The sequence below is a fragment of the Arachis hypogaea genome, chromosome 18 (genome assembly GCF_003086295.3).
Source record: "Arachis hypogaea cultivar Tifrunner chromosome 18, arahy.Tifrunner.gnm2.J5K5, whole genome shotgun sequence".
In the NCBI taxonomy this organism is placed as follows: domain Eukaryota; kingdom Viridiplantae; phylum Streptophyta; class Magnoliopsida; order Fabales; family Fabaceae; genus Arachis; species Arachis hypogaea.
Window position 1 is genome coordinate 134100179 of NC_092053.1, and position 19707 is coordinate 134119885.

Sequence of the window (19707 nt, forward strand, 5' to 3'; positions counted from 1 at the left end):
TGCACAAGGCGGGATTCGAACCCCCGACACTTGCTTAAGCGGACGAGTGAGTTGACCACTTGACCAACCCAAATTAGTTCGCGAATCTAAACTCTATTTAGGAGTTGGACAATAGCACAAAGAAGAATTTAAATTCTCAACATTTATTTAAACGAATGAGTGAGCTAGCCACTCGAGTAACCAAGATTGATTATTTTCAATGTCTTTTAATAAGATAATTTTGCTTTCTGGCTCCGACAAGATGAGATAAGATCTACTACTAATATTTATTTGATGATCTACATATATACACATTTATCAAACATGGTATAATAATGTTGAAGAGACAAGAATTAATTAATTCCATTGTGAATGTGACTCTCTTCTACTTAAAAAGAAGATTCATATAAATTCCATTAAGCAAAGGGAATTATCTACAAAAGGGTAGAAAGAGAGAGATCCACAATTTTATGCATAAGCTTAGTAGGATCTTAGTGTGCAATGGCTAAGATCAAATAAATATGTGTCATATATTTGTCTAACATACACTTGAATTAAATTTGGTTTCTTCAAGTGGGAGAAGAATAAGAGGAGATGGTAAATTGCCTTAACCTTAGGCCAAAGTAATCTAAATTGCATGGTCTTAAATTTTGGTAATTAATGCTTATATTTGACCAACAATCTCTATCTCTCTCTGTGACAATAACTTCACATTAATTTACTCAACCAATACACAACTAGCTCACTCCTATTAATTCATATATTATATGATTTATATCATAGTACGTTAGAAAACCCTAGCTAGCTTCATTGTTCTTCCTTCGTTTTCTAGGGTGTGGCTAATGATATCAACATCTTGGAAATTTTAATTAGCAATATTTATTTATATGGATATTGTTGATCTATCGGATAGTACCACATTTCCTGCCGTACTTATTGTTAATATTTACGTCTAATATGTCATGAAATTATTTATTCTAAAAATTTAAATTGATAGGATGTGTTGAAATATATTTTATCTTTTGATGTTAATAAAAAATGAATAATTCTAATACAATATTATGATATCACTTCTAATAAAAATTTAAGCTAATAAAAAGAAGTACATGAATATTTATATCTCTAATATTATGTCATAAGAAGTTTTGATATAAATATCTCAAAAATTTAAGTTTTATGAGAAGATACATGAATAATTATATATTTATCGTAATTAAAATATAAATTGAAGCGATATTTTATGTTGAAATAAAGTTAAAAAACCAACATATGAGACATGAGATCTTGTAGATTTGGAAAGTGTTTACCCTAATTATTATCTTCATTTGTGGAACTGAATTAGGGAGGTAAAGGGCTCATTTAATTGGGTTATTTAATTCAACTGAGTTCTCACCACCTTATCCAATCTAGGTGGAAAATGAATTAGGATGTATAACACAACTCATATATTTAAGGATCTTTTAATTAGCACCAATCATTCTATATATATATAGGACTTTACCCTAAAAGTCATAGGTTAAGATGAATAAAGATGTGCTATTGTAATTGATTATGTGTGTTGGGTATTTTTTTTTCCCTTTTGAAAAAAAAAATATATATAATCATATTAAAAATTAAATTAAATTATTATTTAGTATGGGTTCAAATTAAATATGTAATGGAGGCCACATGTATCCACAACTATATAACGCTAAATTCTATTGTGGGGGCATATAGTAAATATATACAAGCATGCCCATAATGTAATTTTAATAAAAAAAAAATTCTATTCATACGGTTAGGAATATAATTATTTATAAATATTTTTTTTATTAATTTAAATTTTAAAACAAATAATTTCATAGCATAGTATCAAAATTTTTATAATTGAAAAGTCTAGAATTTAGTCATTATTGACCCTCAAAAATTCAAAAACTTTAGCATAAAACAAAGGTTAAATTACATAGTTGAACCCTACACTTTCAGTGAAATTATAAATTGGTCTCTACACTTTAAAAATTTGTAATTGGATCCTTAAAGAGAATTAAAATTTGTAATTTAGTCCCGCCGGTCAAAAAGTGTTGATTTAACAGAATTTTCTCAGAATATGCTGAGAATATTCTGTTAAAATAGAGAATATATTGAGAATATTCTGTTAAATCAAACACTTTTTAAACGACGGGGACTAAATTACAAATTTTAATTATCTTTAGGGACTCAATTACAAACTTTTAAAGTATAGGGACCAATTTACAATTTCACTGAAAGTGTAGGGACCAACTGTGTAATTTAACCTAAAACAAATAATAAAAAAAAAACTTTTTTACTATTCAGTTTAAACTTAAATTTTTAAAATAAATAATTTTGTAACACACAGAATATCTATTATAATAATAGTGGTGAAAATTCAGGTGCAGTCCACTTTACGTGAAGTTGATAACTGAGAGTTGTTAGATAATTTGACTGATTTGATTAAATTTTCATCTAACGGCTCTCAACTTCATGTGAAGTCGATTACACCTGAATTTCAACTTCATATGAAGTCGAATACACCTGAGTTTTCATGGTAACATGTGTGTATAATAAATGCATAAAAGAGGATATTGATGGAATAAAAAATATATATATATATATACATGATTGATTGGTAGTTTAATTTGGAAGGCAGAAACATTTGATATCCCCGAAGGCTTGAATTTCTAGAATTGTGGAGAGGGAATAGTAGCAATGCATGCAAGTTATGTTGAGTGATGAATAATTTGAAAAAGACATAGATTCTTGAAATTAGCAACAACGTTTTTTTGCTTGATTCGCAGCATCATCAAGTTTACCCTAGTTGTAGCTAACTTTGTATTATTAAATATGAATATGATTTGGATGATCGAAAAACAAAAAGCAAATAAGAACAAGGCATGCATGCAAAGCGGCACAATGCGTGTGGTCCATGTGGCAATGCCTTCCAATTATTTATAACCATCTAAAAGAGTTTATATATATATTATTGAGTGTATCTTTTGTTGCTTCAATTCATCTCCATCAACTCAATCAAATGATATAAATTGAATTGAAAGACTCACATACCTAGCCACCAGCCACCTTAGGAGAATAACATTCAACTTATGATGGAATATCTTTTGGATTTGTTTAATTTTTTTTTAGGGTAAAGTATATTTTTTGTCCCTAAAGTTTGATAAAAGGTTCAAAAATATCTCTAAATTTTATTTTATTTCAATTTTGTCTCAAAAATTTTTTATTTGCATCAAATATACTCCTGATGGCTAATTTTTCAAAAAATTTAAGACTAATTCAACAACAATTTCATAAGAACAACCCTAAACACAAGCAAATCAAGCATAATTTTCATACATTATTGTTATATTGGTCTTAAATATTTTAAAAATTTAGCCGTTGAGGGTATATCTGATGCAAATCGAAAACTTTTGGGACAAAATTAAAACAAAATAAAATTTATGAATATTTTTAAAATTTTTGCCAAACTTCAGAGACAAAAAATATATTTTATTCTTTTTTATTTTTTTTATTTTATATTATTTTTTTATTTTTAAAATTTATCACGGATCGAACTGATCAAGATCTTTTTGACATAAAATTTTAATATTATATTATGAAATTATTTATCTCAAAAGTTTAAGCTGATAAAAAAATAATATTAATGATTATATCTGTAATAATTTTTCTTAGATAAGAGTCTTTTACTCAAAAAGAGACTCTTGTTTGAAAGAAGTGTTAGAGATATAATCATTCATATTGCTTTCTCTTATCAATTTAAATTTTTAGAATGAGTAATTTCATCACATAATACCAGAGTTTTATGTCCAAAAGGTCTAGAGTTCGACTCTAAAAGTGAAAAGAAAATAGCATAAAATAAATAAAGAAAAAAAAGTCTATACAAAATCAAACAAATCCAAAAAATACTCTTATTTGAGAGAGAATATTAAAAATATAATCATTAATATTACTTTCTTCTATGAATTTAAATTTTTGAAATTAGTAATTTTATGATACAACTAACCCTAAAAATGAAAGAAAAAATAATGTGTTATTTGTATTTATTTTTATTTAGACGTAATATTTTATTAGGATTTATATAATATATTAGATTTTACATCTTATTCGTCCATAATAAATAAGTATATATTAATTTTATAAACATAAAATCACTTGTACATACCATTGTATTTTATTAAAAAATAAATTAAATCTCATAAGAATTTGAATTTAATTTCCGCTTCCAATATGTAAAAACCGTTTTAATTAAGACATTACAATAATGCTTAATTTTATTAATAGTGTTACTAACTATTAAACTGTCGATAGAATAAAATCGTTAGTCACACTATTAAACAATAATATTACTGATGGCTTTAAACCGTCGGTAAAAAAAAAAAAATAATAACGACCCTTTGATCTATCAGTAAAATATAATCACTTAAGTAAACACTTCAACAAAATTCTAACTCTAATAAAATAATCTACACAATTTTCCTAAAATATTACAAAAAAGAGAATATAAGTGCACAAAAAATTAAATATATATAAAAACAGGTTCAAATTTTTAGATATAGGATAAAAATTAGTGTAATTTTTAATATTAAAAATTAGAGTGTTTTCTAAAATTATGGGAACTGTAGAAAGTAGATTGTCAGATCAAATTTTTTTAATTTATGAAGACAATACGTAATGCGTATTGTATTATTATAATATTAAATTGTAATATATAGATTGCGTATTGTCAATGTAATACGTATTCTGCGTATTATGCTTGCATAGAACAACACCTTCAAAACACTGTAAAACTCTATTTTTTATAACATTAACGTAAAATTTTATTCACTCTTCCATATTAAAATAAAAAATCCATAAAACATGCATATCGAAATTAATTAAGATACTATAGAATGATGCAAGAAATTAGTTGTGTGAAAAGCATTTGAATGGTTGACATATGATGATGAGATTAATGTCAAATCTTCCAAGCTTATGTCTAATTTTTTGTGGGACCAGACTCCCATCATTGTGGAAACAGAGATAGGTTTTAGAACCATGCATGCATAATATGATATCATCAAATTGATGTTTCAACATTATTTTCAACTTCCAACCTCATATTAATACAGAGAAAATCGAAATTTTATATAAAATCGAAAAAATAAATTAAATACGTAAAATATTAATTTTTTAATAATATTTAAATAATAAAATTATTAAATTTAATATAAATTTTATAAAATTGATTTATTTATTTAAAATTATAATATCAAAAAATTTTAAATGTTAATTTAAAATTTTAACTAGTAAAAGAATAACAATATTTCTATTAATTAACATCGATCAATCTACCCTAAAATTATACACAATAATAAATAATAAAAATAAAATATATTTTTTCTTTAAAATTTAATAAAAATTTAAAAATATTTTTAAGTTTTATTTTGTTTTAATTTTGTTCTAAAAGTTTTTTATTTATGTCAAATATATTTCTGACAACAAATTTTTTAAAAAATTTAAGACCAATTCAACAACAATTTCATAAAAACAACCTTCAACACAAGCAAATCAAATATAATTTTCATACATTATTGTTAGATTGGTTTTAAATTTTTTAAAAATTTAACCGTCAAAGATATATTTAATGCAAACCAAAAACTTTTAGGACAAAATCAAAACAAAATAAAATTTAAAAATTTTTACCAAATTTTAAAAACAAAAAATACACTCTACCCTAATAATAAAAATCCTAAAAAATTACAGATATATTTCGTCAGCTGATTTAAACTTATGAGAAGATCCTTGATTCAAGCCCATCTCGACACGAATTCATAGCTATATGTACTCTTTAGGATAAAAAGGTGTACCACTATATATATACATATACATCTTATCTTTAATAAAAAAGGCAAGTGTATATCTATTCTCATAAAAAATATATATATATATATATATATATATATATATATATTTTAATTAGATGATCACTATATATATCTTATCATTTTGGTTGATCAAGTGTGCAACTTTTTAATTGCCGAATTAATTTTATTATTGAATTTCAAATTAAAAGTGAATGGTGAATAATTATTAGAGATATAATTCATTATTCAATCACCAAAAAAGTAGATATTATTAATTATTCACTGTTCATTTTTCTAGTGATAATATATTATATGGGTTAAATTAAATAAAGCAATACAAATATTAATACGTTTCGAAAAAAAATGCAGTCTTTTTAAAAATTAACTTTTATTAAAGATAAAAAAATATTTTAAATTTTAAATTCTAAATATTAATTTAAATTATTGATATAAAATATAATAAATAAAGAATAAAATTTTTAATTAACAAAAAATATAATACTTTTTACGTACTTAGAAAAAATATTTAATAAGCTATGATTTAATTAAGGATTAAGTATAATTTTGGTTTCTAAAATATAAGTCGAAAATTTTTTTCGTCCCCAATTTTGTTTTACATACAAAATTCTCTAAGATTTAAAACCAAGTTTTAAAATTGTTTTTTTTGCTTTAATATTAAAATTTTTGAACCAAATTACCTATAACAAAAAAATTATAAAATTAAAAAAAAAATAAGAGAAAGATAGTATTTTTGCTCTTGCAAAAGGGGAAACTAAGGGAAGAAAAAGAAGAGGAAAGGGAAGAAGAAGAAAAAGAAGAAGCTGTCCACGATCCACTTCTACCTCGGCTTCCGTCACAACTTCCGTACAATTTTGGTCCCTAAAGTAAGAACGATTTTAAAACCAAATTAAACCTTAGAGATGATTTTGTATGTTAAAAAGTTCAGGACTAAAAAAATTTTTCGCCTATACTTTAGTAACCAAAATCGTACTTAACCCTTTAATTAATTAAAAATAAATATAATATTCTTTACTTATTAGCTGGTATCCTAATACACGTTGAAATAAAACTTCTCAACTTAAACTAAGTAGCTGTCATGAATTCACCCCCCAAAATACAACAACAATCATATATAATAACTTAATAAGTAGCTGTCGTAAAAAAATTCAACAAAAAAAAAAAAAAGGAAAAACAAGAAAAGTAAGTAATAATAATAATCTCAAATCAAATCATTGGTGAAGACAATCATTCTAAGAAGTCTTTGATTCATTGAAATTGAAGGTTGTTATTCTTGTTCCAATATAATCAATCATAAGTTACATGAGAGAATTGAGGAGAGTTTTCCAGCAATAGCTAGCACAATTGCATTGGTCAATGTAATTTTGTTTCAATCAAAATCATCCCTTATATTATTGGAAAGTTATCAGGTATACTAGAAATACCGGTGTTCCAGTTGTTTTAACCGTTGATTTTAATTAATATATATTATATATATTTTTTATAATTCAGATCAACGGTTAAAACAACTGGAACACCGGTATTTTCAATATACCTAAAACTCTTCTTATATTATTATTTACAAAAAGGTTATTTTAGTAATTTCCAGATTATTCTCCAGGTGTCCCTCCACGTACACAGATAAGCCACACAAAAAAGGTTTGACAAAAAAGTTCTTAGCCTTTTCAGCCACACACACTAACTAAAATAATTAATTAAAATAAATAAAAACAACTATAACACCCAAATCATTCACAACAATTATTTAGTTTTAATTAACTATATATACACATATTTTGAAAAATCTATCAATCATTTGCGGCAAGTGATGGGAAATTTTGTGATAAAACCACTTGTGCAATTTCAGCCACATGAGTATATAACACGTATGATTTAGGAATTTTAGTTAATAATATTTTTTTAATAATTAATTTATTTTTGGTCTGGTAATGTACCACTTAGAAAATTTAGGACCCTACGAAATCCTTTCTCTCTCTCTTTGATATTGTTATTTTTAATTTTTTGGTGCCAAATCATCACACACCCTTTTCTTAAGGAGGAGTAGTTGGCGTCAAGGATCTAAATTTCTGCCTAAATTAGAACCAAAAAAAAAAAGTATTTTTATTTTGAGGCAACAAAATTAATATACAGCACGAGAAGTATGATATTTGTGCATCTAAAAATAGAAAGATATTTATTGGAAACAAATTTAATTTAGAGTTTAATTATTGTGCATTATGTTATCATTTACTTAAAGTTTTTTACATAGTTATTTAATCATGTAATTTTTTTTAAGTGACTATCCAGACAATAATTTTAAGTAGTAATTAATTTTTGTTGACATGATGATAATTCATAATTAAATATACATGTATAAAATTAATAATGCTTTCTTGATTTAGTAGTGAAATTAAAAATTTAAAAAATTAAGCTTTAAAATTGAAATTACATTAAAATTTAAGAATAATAAAATTGATATTGACATATATATATAAAAAATGTGTGAGAAATTAGGTTTCTCAAAAAATATATTTAACATGGATACAAACTGCTTTGACTAGGAGGAGACTTTCTCTTGTGGCTGTAACTTTCATTTTAGAAGGAACTTTGAAAAAAAAAAAAATTAAAGTGTGAAGTAAAATCTTTGAACTTTGAAAACTTTTGAAAGTGGATGGTGGGTTAGTTTTGAAGGATGTTGAAAGTCATGTGAACCATAATTAACTCTTAATCAATCATTGATTTTGGACAATGCTATGGAGAAAAAAAAAACAGTCGAAACTTGTTTTATTTAGTATTCATTAATTATTGTCGCAACAATTAATGAATGCTAAATAAGAAAAGTTACGCCTGTTTTTGGCTAATATTTTTTTGTTACCAAATATTTCCGTTGATTTTTTTTTTTGCTGAAATCTTCATTTTCATTTAATTTATTTTAGCTAGTTAGTCGCATTATATTATTTAGCATTTATTAATTGTCAGATGTCTATTTTTGATTAATTTTCTTTGGTTACCAAACATTTTCGATAAATAAATTACATATTATGACTTAAAGCATCAATCATTATTCTTAGAAAAAGAAAATAATGACAGCTTACAATATATAGAAGAGTACTAAATAACTAATAATGGTAATTAAGTACTAAACTTAAAGAATTATGTACTTCATTATTTATTATGATTTAAAACATCAACCATTATTGTATTTAAAAAGAAAGCAATGCTTGCAAAACTAATATATGGAGATTTAATTTAAATATATAATATATAATATGAGAAGGGTATTTTTGATACATTTTAAAATATGACACTATTTTAAAATTGTTTTAAATTATACATTTTTTTTATTAAACAGGCACCTTACAATAAAAATAATAAATTAAAATTAAACTGGCGCCTTATAATATTGATTAATTAAAGTTTAAACTAAACCAAATCATAATATACAGAACTATTAAAATGAAGTATTACAGTTATTAGTTACCTTGCTTAAAAATAATTACATATCACATTAGTAAAAAAAAGGAATAAGATTAATAATCATAATATAATTAATTAATGAATAACACGTGCAAGCACACCATCGGTAATCACCTGAACCCTAAAACAAAATATCTCAGTTCCTAATTTTGAAGCTATAAAATAATTGAACGCCATAGTTAAACGCAATTAATGCTAATCATATGAAAGACGCTTAAGCTAAGCTAATGTTTAATTATTATTGTTATAAAGTGTAGATAGATATACTCTATGATGCATAGACACTGACACCGACACGGGACACGACACGACACGGAACACGCCGACACGCGAATTTTAAAATTTTATAAGACACGGGGACACATATATATACATATAAAATATAAAGTATTTTTTAGATAAATTATAATGGTATTTTGATATTTTATTGATACTAAAATATAAATTAATTTTTTAATTATTTTTAATATCTTATTTTAATTATATCAAGTATTTAAAATATTTTTTGTTTTAATAAATAATAATATATACTATATCTAAATTTATTTAAAAAATATATGTTAAGAATGAGATTGGACACTCTGACACGTGATGGTATTTAGGTGTGTCCAAACGTGTCTGGTGAAAATTTTTTTATTTTTTATTAAGATACAGGTTAGACACAACAGACACGCGTATCGAATAAATGTCGATGAGTATCGTGTCCAAAATGTGTCCGACACGCGAACACGACAACTTAGCAAAGTGGTCTGTGCTTCATAGGATATACTTAACAAAATCTTAAAATGTTATCCTTTCTTGTTATGCCCTAATTTTTTAAAATTACACCTACCACTTTGGAGTCCAACTATACCTACTAAAGATAGCATTGATCACAACTCACGAAATTAATATTATTATTATTATTATTTTAAAAAAATCTCACTTTATTGCTTTCTTAAATTTATCAATTCATACTAAAGCACACAACCTTTGTACTATCGAACAAATTAGCTTCAAATAGAATGGAATTTAATTTTAATTTATAATATTATAATAAGATCGGTAGATAGATATAATTATCATGAGATCATAAAGTGACACTTGGCTTAATCATAATTCACCAAGAGGACTTTGAATTCCACTGTTCACGCGTGGGCATCAAAAAGCTATTAGATAGATCGCATTAACACAATACGGTTCGATCTAAATACATATATTATATTATGTGAATCATACACCATTAATGGTAAGTATTAATGAACGGTGTAATTAATTAAGATGGTAAGTATTTTTATTTTTTTCATCAAATGTTTTCGGATTTAAATTCTATAAAAAAAAAAATTATCACTTTAAGAATTTTATAAGGGTAAATTATACTTTTTGTCCTCGGAGTTTAATAAAAATTTTAAAAATACCCCTAAATTTTATTTTGTTACAATTTTATCTTAAAAGTTTTCGATTTGCATCAAATATACCCTCAACGGCTAATTTTTCAAAAAATTTAAGACAGATTCAACAATAATTTCATAAGAACAACCTCAACACAAGCAAATTAAGTATAATTTTCATGCCTTATTGTTAGATTGGTCTTAAATTTTTTGAAAATTTAGCCGTCAAGAGTATATTTGATGCAAATCGAAAAATTTTAGGACAAAATTGAAATAAAATAAAATTTAGAGGTATTTTTAAAACTTTTACCAAACTTTAAAGATAAAAAATATACTTTACCCATTTTATAAATAGAATAAATTTATTGAACTTTAACTCGGTATATATATATATATATATATATATATATATTTGAATTAGAGAGCTAACTTTTTTTTGGTCAATATTAGTTAATTTTTGAAATGACTATTTTATTCATTTAAATTCTAATTTTTAAACTTTAAATTCTAAGTATAAATTTTAAATCCTGAAAAAAATAATTAATTTTATAATAAAAATTTATTTAATATTACTTAATTAAAAGTTGATTATTCCTTATATAAAGAAGATACTAATTTATAATGTATAAAGCAATATTAGTTAATTTTTGAAATAATTTTTATCTTAAATTCTAAATTTAAATCTTAAATTTTAAATTATTTAAAAAATAAAATTTTAAAAATTAATTAATTAATTAATATTACTTAATTAAAAGTTTGCTCCTTATATAAAAGAAATACTAATTTGTAATAAGGTATAAAGCAATAGTGCATGAAGATATCTTAGTTTTACACGTGGTTTGTTTTCTTGTGTGACAAGAAAATTTTGGTGACCTAATTAATAGATTTTGTTTTTTGATTAATAGTGGGAGTGATTTGGCAAGGGAAGTTGTACATTGAAGTACTACCAAATATACATTAAAATGATGAGGATCGGATTCCATGAATCACAAGCAACATATATTATAAGCAAAAGTGAAATCATTTACCATTATAAGAATCAAGAAGGGGAGATATTCAAGAAAAAGAAGGAATGGAAGTTCAGATTTAGTTCGATTTGTAGTATCATGATAGTATCACTACAACATATATATTTTTGGTGGAAACTCAGGTGCAGTCGACTTTACGTGAAGTTGATAGATGAGAGATAATTTAACTGATTTGACTAAATTTTCATCTAACGGCTCTCAGCTATCAACTTCACGTGAAGTCGACTGCACCTAAGTTTTCACTATATATTTTAACCCTAATAATAAAAAATAAAAAATATTATTAAAAGGTTATAAAAAAATTAATTATTAAAACACTTTAGTAACCTGGTGTTATTAGCACTTAGAAGTCTTTTACATCCACCTATCAATTTAAATTTTTTAAATCTCTTATACCTAAAGGTATAAAGTTCAATTTTTATTAATTTAAAAAAAAAATTGGCATAATGCCAATAAAAAGAATAAAATTTATGCAAAAAATCACACAAATCTAAAGAGATTACGTGAAGTGAATTTGTAATAATAATTATTATTTATTTATCTATTTTATATATGCCCTTATTAAAAATAATAGTTGCAATGACATGACATGTAGGACAACTTTTTTTATATAATAGAACTATTAGATATATAACTATTTATATATTTTTTTTATTAAATTACACAGTTGGTCTCTACACTTTAAAAGTTTGTAATTGGATTCTTAAAGAGAATTAAAATTTGTAATTTAGTCTCCATCATTCAAAAAGTGTTTGATTTAACAGAATATTCTCAGTATAGTCTCTATTTTAACAGAATATTCTCAGTATATTCTGAGAATATTCTGTTAAATCAACACTTTTTAACCGGCGGAGACTAAATTACAAATTTTAATTCTTTTTAGGGACTCAATTACAAACTTTTAAAGTGTAAGGATCAATTTGCAATTTTACTAAAAGTGTAGGGACCAACTGTGTAATTTAACTTTTTTTTATCAGTTAAAATTTTGGAAAGAAGTAATTTTGTGACAAAAATAACAATATTCATTTAAACTTATTATAAACATTTAATTTTTCATCAAAATTTGATTAAAGATTTGAGGATATAGGGTAAATTAAACAATAATAAAATCTGTTTAGAATTTAGGGTTTTTTTGTTATTATTATTTTCTAATAGTTTTTTGGAATTATATAACCTTTATAAATAAAAATAGTATTAAATGAAGATAATTTCTATGTAATGCAAAAAAAAAAAAAAATGAAAGTCTATGAATGTGACTTGTACTTTACCAATCATAGTATGAAAGAGATGAAAATCATAAGATCGATACCAAAAGATTAAAAGGTAAAATTCTTGAAAAATAACCAATTGAATACAAACACTCATCTAAGACAAAAACGTAACAATCCTAAATTCCATACCAATTGTAATTTGCTTTAAATGAAAACATTCTCTACAACTCAAAGAAGTGTGCACACACAAAATAACCCTTGGCTTTTAATTAATTTATTAACCAACAAACTAAGCATCTAAATTAGCAAGTAAATTATATAGAGAACATAAAAAATTTTGGGCACTCAACAAAAACATCTATTTGTAGTAGTAAGGTTATTATGGAATGAGTGCAAACAAATGTGTCACGTGATTAAGGAATATATATATATAAAGAATTTAATTTTGATACGGTATAAAATAATTTTATACATATATCTAATTATATAATATTATATCAATAAAAATAATTATCAAATTATATAAATAATTATCTAAAAAATCGAATATTATTATGTAACTGTAAAAAGTATTTTAAACCGTTAGTTAGTGCATTAAAATTAAACTCGATATATAAATGTGTTTGGGTAAGGGAAAGAAAAGAAAAGAAAAGAAAAGAAAGGAGAAGAAAGCATTTTGGGTACGTAACGCGTGGTTAAGTAAAAGAGTGTATATGTGTATGTGTGTGTGTAAGTGTTGTGTGTGGCCCAATACCATTAATTATTAATTTATTATTATTATTATTATTATTATTATTATTATTATTATTATTAGAACAACATTGCAACTACATTAAGTGTTGAGCTGGCAATTTTATTTGGTATTGCATGGTTTATTTTGTGTGGCCCTCAAAGCCTATATGCCTTCTAAAGCAACCATACATACATGATTCATTCATACTTTTAATAAAATCATAATGTCCATGCAAAATTGTACTAATTAATAATTATTTTTTTTTAAAAAAATAAATAATCTACTACATACACATACCCTTCCAAGCACCCTATATATAGGGGATTCTATTCTCTTTGAAATGAGTGTGACACAGAGAAATTTAATTTAGAGAGCAAAGTAGCTTCTTCTTCTTCCCCACTTCACACAAGGGAATTTTTGAATTGAGAGATTTTAATTAATTATTCCAAAACCAACATTCAACCATGCCACACAGTCCTTTAGTTTTCACCTTTGGAATTCTAGGTATGTTTAAATTCATCATTTTGCATTATTATTATTATTATGTGTATATTACTATATTCTCCTCTTATTCTTCTTCCTCTTCTTGTTCTTTCTAGTGAAATTATTATTTATTTTAATTTTTATATAATTTTTTTTCCTTATAGAAACATGAACTAATATAGTTTTTCTTGTTAATTATTATTGTAGGCAACATTGCTTCCTTTGTATGCTTTCTAGCACCACTGTAAGTATATCTATATATCTAGCTATGATCTTTCAATATAATAAATATTATTATTTATTTTTATTAATTAGTAAATCAAGTAGTGATGATGAACACATGCATGTGTTTTTTTTTTTTTTTTTCAGACCAACATTTTATAGAGTATGCAAGAAGAAATCAACAGAAGGATTCCAATCAATTCCATATGTGGCAGCACTCTTCAGTGCAATGCTTTGGATCTTCTATGCCTATGTCAAAACCGGAGAAACTCTTCTTATCACAATCAATGCATTTGGTTGTGTCATTGAGACTATTTACCTTGCCATTTTCATCACTTACTGCCCCAAGAAAGTTAGGGTTAGTAATTACATCTTCTAACTAATCAAAAATGTTTTTATAGGTGAAAACCTCAGGTACAGTTATTTTTATATAAATATGACAGTTAAAACATTACAACAGATGCAGATAATAACGACGGTTTTTTTTTTGTCGTTAATTTTTCGTCGCTAATACCTGTTTTTGTTGTAGTGAGAATCGTCAGATGATTTGATATGTTTGGCTAAATTATTATCTAACGATTCTTAGCTATAACTTCATATGAAAACAAATATACGTAAATTTTTTGCTTTTATTATAACTATATAACTAACATTATTGTTTGATATTGTAGATGTCCACATTGAGAATGATTCTATTATTGAACTTTGGAGGATTTTGCACAATTGTTCTATTAACACATATCCTAGCAAAAGGAGCAAACCGTCTCAAGCTTCTTGGATGGATTTGTGTTGTCTTTGCCACTAGTGTTTTTGCAGCACCTTTGAGCATCATTGTAAGTATATATATAAAAAGTAATATAGAATTTCTCATTGAATCTTACTTTATATATAATATATACTAATTAATTAATTTTTTGTTTCCAATTTCAGAGGACGGTTATCCGAACCAAAAGCGTGGAGTTCCTTCCTTTTCCTCTTTCTCTTCTTCTTTTTATTAGCGCAATCATGTGGCTATTGTACGGCATCTTCCTCAAAGACATTTACGTTACGGTGAGTGTAAAATAATTTTATATTAATATTAACAGCTAGTGTATATAAATTAATAAACACTCACGTATAATTGTCTTAAAGTTGATAGTTAAAAACTGTTAAATAATAATTTAGTTAATATGTCAAATGATCTAACGATTTTCGACTAATAACTTCATACGAAGACAACTGCAGATATAATTTTTACATGAGAATATTTTTATGTGAGTAATTATTTTAAAATAATGTATTTAATTTGTATTATTATTTATATAGAGATTGGATTAGATTCTAGTAATTACTAATTTGTCCTTATGGAAAATGCATGAAAAAATGTTGTAACCATGTGTTTTGTGTATGGACAGCTCCCGAACATTGTGGGGTTAACATTTGGAACGGTTCAAATGGTTCTCTATGCAATGTATCGAAATAAAAAACCGGTTCAAGATGAGAAGCTACCAGAACACAAAGCTGCCGACATTGAAAACAACATCGAAGAAAGCGTCGAAGACGAGAAGAAAAAGCAGAAGGAGGAGAAAAAACGCGATATTGAGAAAATAGAAGTAATAGTAAAAAACATAGAAATGAAAGAAACAAAAGAAGAAAAAGAAGAAGAGAAGAATGAAGATTCGTCTTCACAAAAAGAAAACAACCAAACAGAAGTTAAGGACAAGAATGACAACAATAACAACAAGTCATGAAGTGAATAGTATAGAGAGTTTGGAATTATTAAGGGTGCCTCTAGCTTCAATATGATTAAGATCTTCTTCTTCTTCTCTATGATGATGATGATGATGATGATGATGATCTCTCTCATCTATGTTCTTTTCTTGTTGTGGGGTTCTTCAATTTACGTGTAAAATTGTGAAACGCTTAAAACAAAATTAAAAGCTAAGGGGTAGTATGGGACTATATGCCTCTTGTAGATATATCTTTTTCTATAATTATTGTTATTATTATTATTATTGTTATATCCCTCTCTTTATACATAGTTATTTTTAACTTGTTTTGGTTACTCCTTTATTTTATGTAATTTTATATTTGTTTTCATTAATTTTATATTATATAATATATGCCCCCGGATCCAGGGAAGTTCATATAGAAATTGTCCCCACTTCATTATTGTTGTTATTAATTATGATAAATATATATATATATATATAAGTCTCAAAAAATTGTGTATATTATCACACTAGTAAAAATAATTAATTTTTAAATTTTTTATTTAAAAAATTATTTAAATACATAAATTTTATTGGTCAACCTAAAATTTTTTACATTATTAATATATTAAAATTAAATTCTTTATTTAAAAAATAATTGTATAAATGCCAAAAAGTAATAAATTGTTATAGAAGTTTTAATTAAAGCACTGGTTATTGGTTGGTAGTACTAAGGTTTTGTTAATAAGAAGTGTTAATAACAAAATCTTTAATATATATATTTTTTTCGTTGGTGGAGCATAAACCCTTATTAATATAATTAGTGATGGAAAAACTAATCATTAAATATACTCAATAGTAGTTGGTAAAAAGTTATTTATTATTCCAAAGTACCTATCATATGTGCATGATCCGGATCGACATGAAGAAAAAGTTTAGATTACATGTTTCTTCTTTTTTTTTTGTGATGATTTTTTTTTTCTTTTTAACATTAATTATTTTTTAAACTTTTCATATGCATTGATGTCATAAATGTTGACAATGATGTTCTAATAAGGGACAAAATAAATAGTTGAGACTTGAAAGCGACTCATCAAGACACTAATACGACCAATTCGCCGCAAAAAAATCTACTCAAAGAAGCTATAGAGCGTAATTATTGTTGTAATTTATGTTCTTTTATTTTGATTAACAAACTTTCTTTCATTTTTAATTTTAACACCCTTGATCATAGGATAATTTTTTAAGGGTTAAGTATGATTTTGGTCCTTAAAATATAGGCCGAATTTTTTTTTTTATCTCTAACTATTTTTTGCATACAAAATAGTTCCTAAGGTTTAACTTGATTTTAAAATCGTTCTCAAGGTTTAACTTAGGTTTTAAATTTTTGGCAGCGGAAACAGAGGTAGAGGTGGATCGTGACAGCTTCTTCTTTTTCTTCTTTCTTTTTTTCTCCTTCTTCTTCTCTTCCTCCTTCGCAGGAGCAAAAACACTCTCCTTCTATCATTTTTTTTATTTTATAATTTTTTTTGTTATGGATAATTTGATCGAAAATTTTAAGATTTAAGTAAAAAAGACGATTTTAAAATTTGGTTTTAAACTTTAGAAATGATTTTGTATACAAAAAAAAAAAAATTAGGAATAAAATTTTTTTTGCCCCATACCTTAAATACCAAAATCGTACTTAACATTTCTTTTAAGACGCTAGGGACAAAATAATAATAATTGAACCTTTTCTTTCATATTTAAGAAATATTTTTCTATAGGAAAAGTTAGTTTCATCAAATTATACATATCTTGTAATAAAAATTTTGCTACAAAGTAAAAGACATTATAACCTTTTGAATTAGGTGCATAATCTGTGAAGACACATCTATGTAATTTGAAATCTAGTTTAGTTTTATTATAGGGTTTTAAAAGGGAAAACAATAACTTATTCAGCAAGAAAATGAGTGAACTGATTTGAGGTATATTCACCCTTATTTTCAGATTAAAAAGCTTTAATCTTATGGCTAGTAAGATTCTCCATTTGTTGTTAAAAAATTTTGAAGACCTAAAAAACTAAAAGGAAGTATATATGGAGAATACATCAATAAAAATTACATAGTATTTAAAACATAAATGTGAAATAATGGGTGCTAGTTCCCATACATCAAAATATATAAGCTGAAGAGGAGCATTGTAAGTAGTTAGAGACGAATTAAAAGATAATTTATAGAAATAAATGAGAAATCACTACATTATAGAATCTGTAAATGCCTTAGCTTGTTTTTTGGTAGCTTTTAAGTTGAGTTTTAAACTGATTGACACGATATATCTTGTAAATCTTGTTCTTTAATAGTTATCAGAGTCTGTTGTTGTCATGTACGATGATTTTTCTCTCCAAGTTTGTTACTTATGGGATTAAATGGTCTCGAATTCAGAAACTGTGATGGAAAAAAAATTGGTTGGAAGAACATTGTTATTGGATTTGAGTTGGTTGTGTTAGAACGAAGAAGTTAAATTTTTAAAATTAGAATCAGTGAAATTAAGTATCTTTTAAAAATTATGCATCATTTAGTCTCTAGAAGAGAGAAACTAAAAATTAAATAACTTTTTATAAAAGTGGATATTTAAATTATTTAAATAAAAAAACTCACTAAAAACTGAAAATTTAAAGAATAAGTAACATTTTTCAATTGAAATTAGCAAATAAAGCTAATTTCTTTATTCCGGTCCATGTTCTTGGACCGAATTAAGACCGACTCTTGAACCGGAGTCACATCCAAAACAAATTAAACGTTTAGAAAAATTTTTAAATGTATTTAAAATATCGATATTTTAATAATTTTAATCCTTAATTTTATTTAGAGGCCTGCTATACATACAAGTCTTTTTGACTTACAAGTCTTACAAGTTGCTACACATACGGGCCTTTTAATGCGTTATTCAACCGCTTCCTTTTAATGCGTTATTCAACCGCTTTCTGTTTTCAAAGCGCTACACTCACCATGTCTTCTTCTTCTTCTTCTTCCTTCATCCCCCTCTTTGGTTCGATTTCATAAAAAATATGTTAAACATGAGTTTTCTTAATATTCTTCCTTAGATCTCTTGCTTAGCTTGATTTATGAGTCAAGAATCTTCCATTTCCAACACGTTTAAGGTAAGAAATCCCTTTCTAACATGTTGATTAAGGTTCGGTCAGTTGAGGTTTTATAGATTCAAAGTTGTTCTTGATGTGTTTTAGAAGGAAAAAGTGCTTAAAGAACACCTAGAAGCATAACCGAATTTGAGGCAACAAATCAAGGTAGAATTTGGTGAAATTAATCTTGATTAATTGTGTTTGAGTTGTGTAATTGTTGTATGGTTTGGTTATGCTTGAAATTGATTGTTTATATGAATGATTCTTGATGAAATTTTGGTGAAAATTTGATGAAAATTTGATGAAATTCAAGCTATGAATGTGTTCTTGGGCAGCTGGGAAAAATGAACCCTAACCCTTAAATTGGGGTTAATTTTGTGTTGAAATCAAGTGAAAAATATGGAGTTTTGGTGGCTGCAACTTTATTTTGAATTTTTGTAAAATTGGTTACTGAAAAGATTGAAAAATAGGTAAAAACAGAGAAAGAATCTGAATAATTTGCGAAAAACACTTCGAGTATGATGAAGAACACTTTTTTTTGTT

At 25.2% G+C, this 19707-nt stretch overlaps 1 protein-coding gene across 1 annotated transcript; it reads left to right on the forward strand.

The window, feature by feature from the left end:
- The first annotated feature begins 13755 nt into the window (after positions 1 to 13755).
- LOC112772695 (bidirectional sugar transporter SWEET12) lies at positions 13756 to 16486 on the forward strand. The gene is made up of 6 exons (XM_025817672.2): positions 13756 to 14151; positions 14338 to 14374; positions 14500 to 14710; positions 15024 to 15185; positions 15283 to 15402; positions 15747 to 16486. Exons 1-6 carry the CDS (start codon positions 14112 to 14114, stop codon positions 16080 to 16082), a joined length of 906 nt encoding a protein of 301 aa, XP_025673457.1. The 5' UTR covers positions 13756 to 14111; the 3' UTR covers positions 16083 to 16486.
- Positions 16487 to 19707: the final 3221 nt, after the last annotated feature.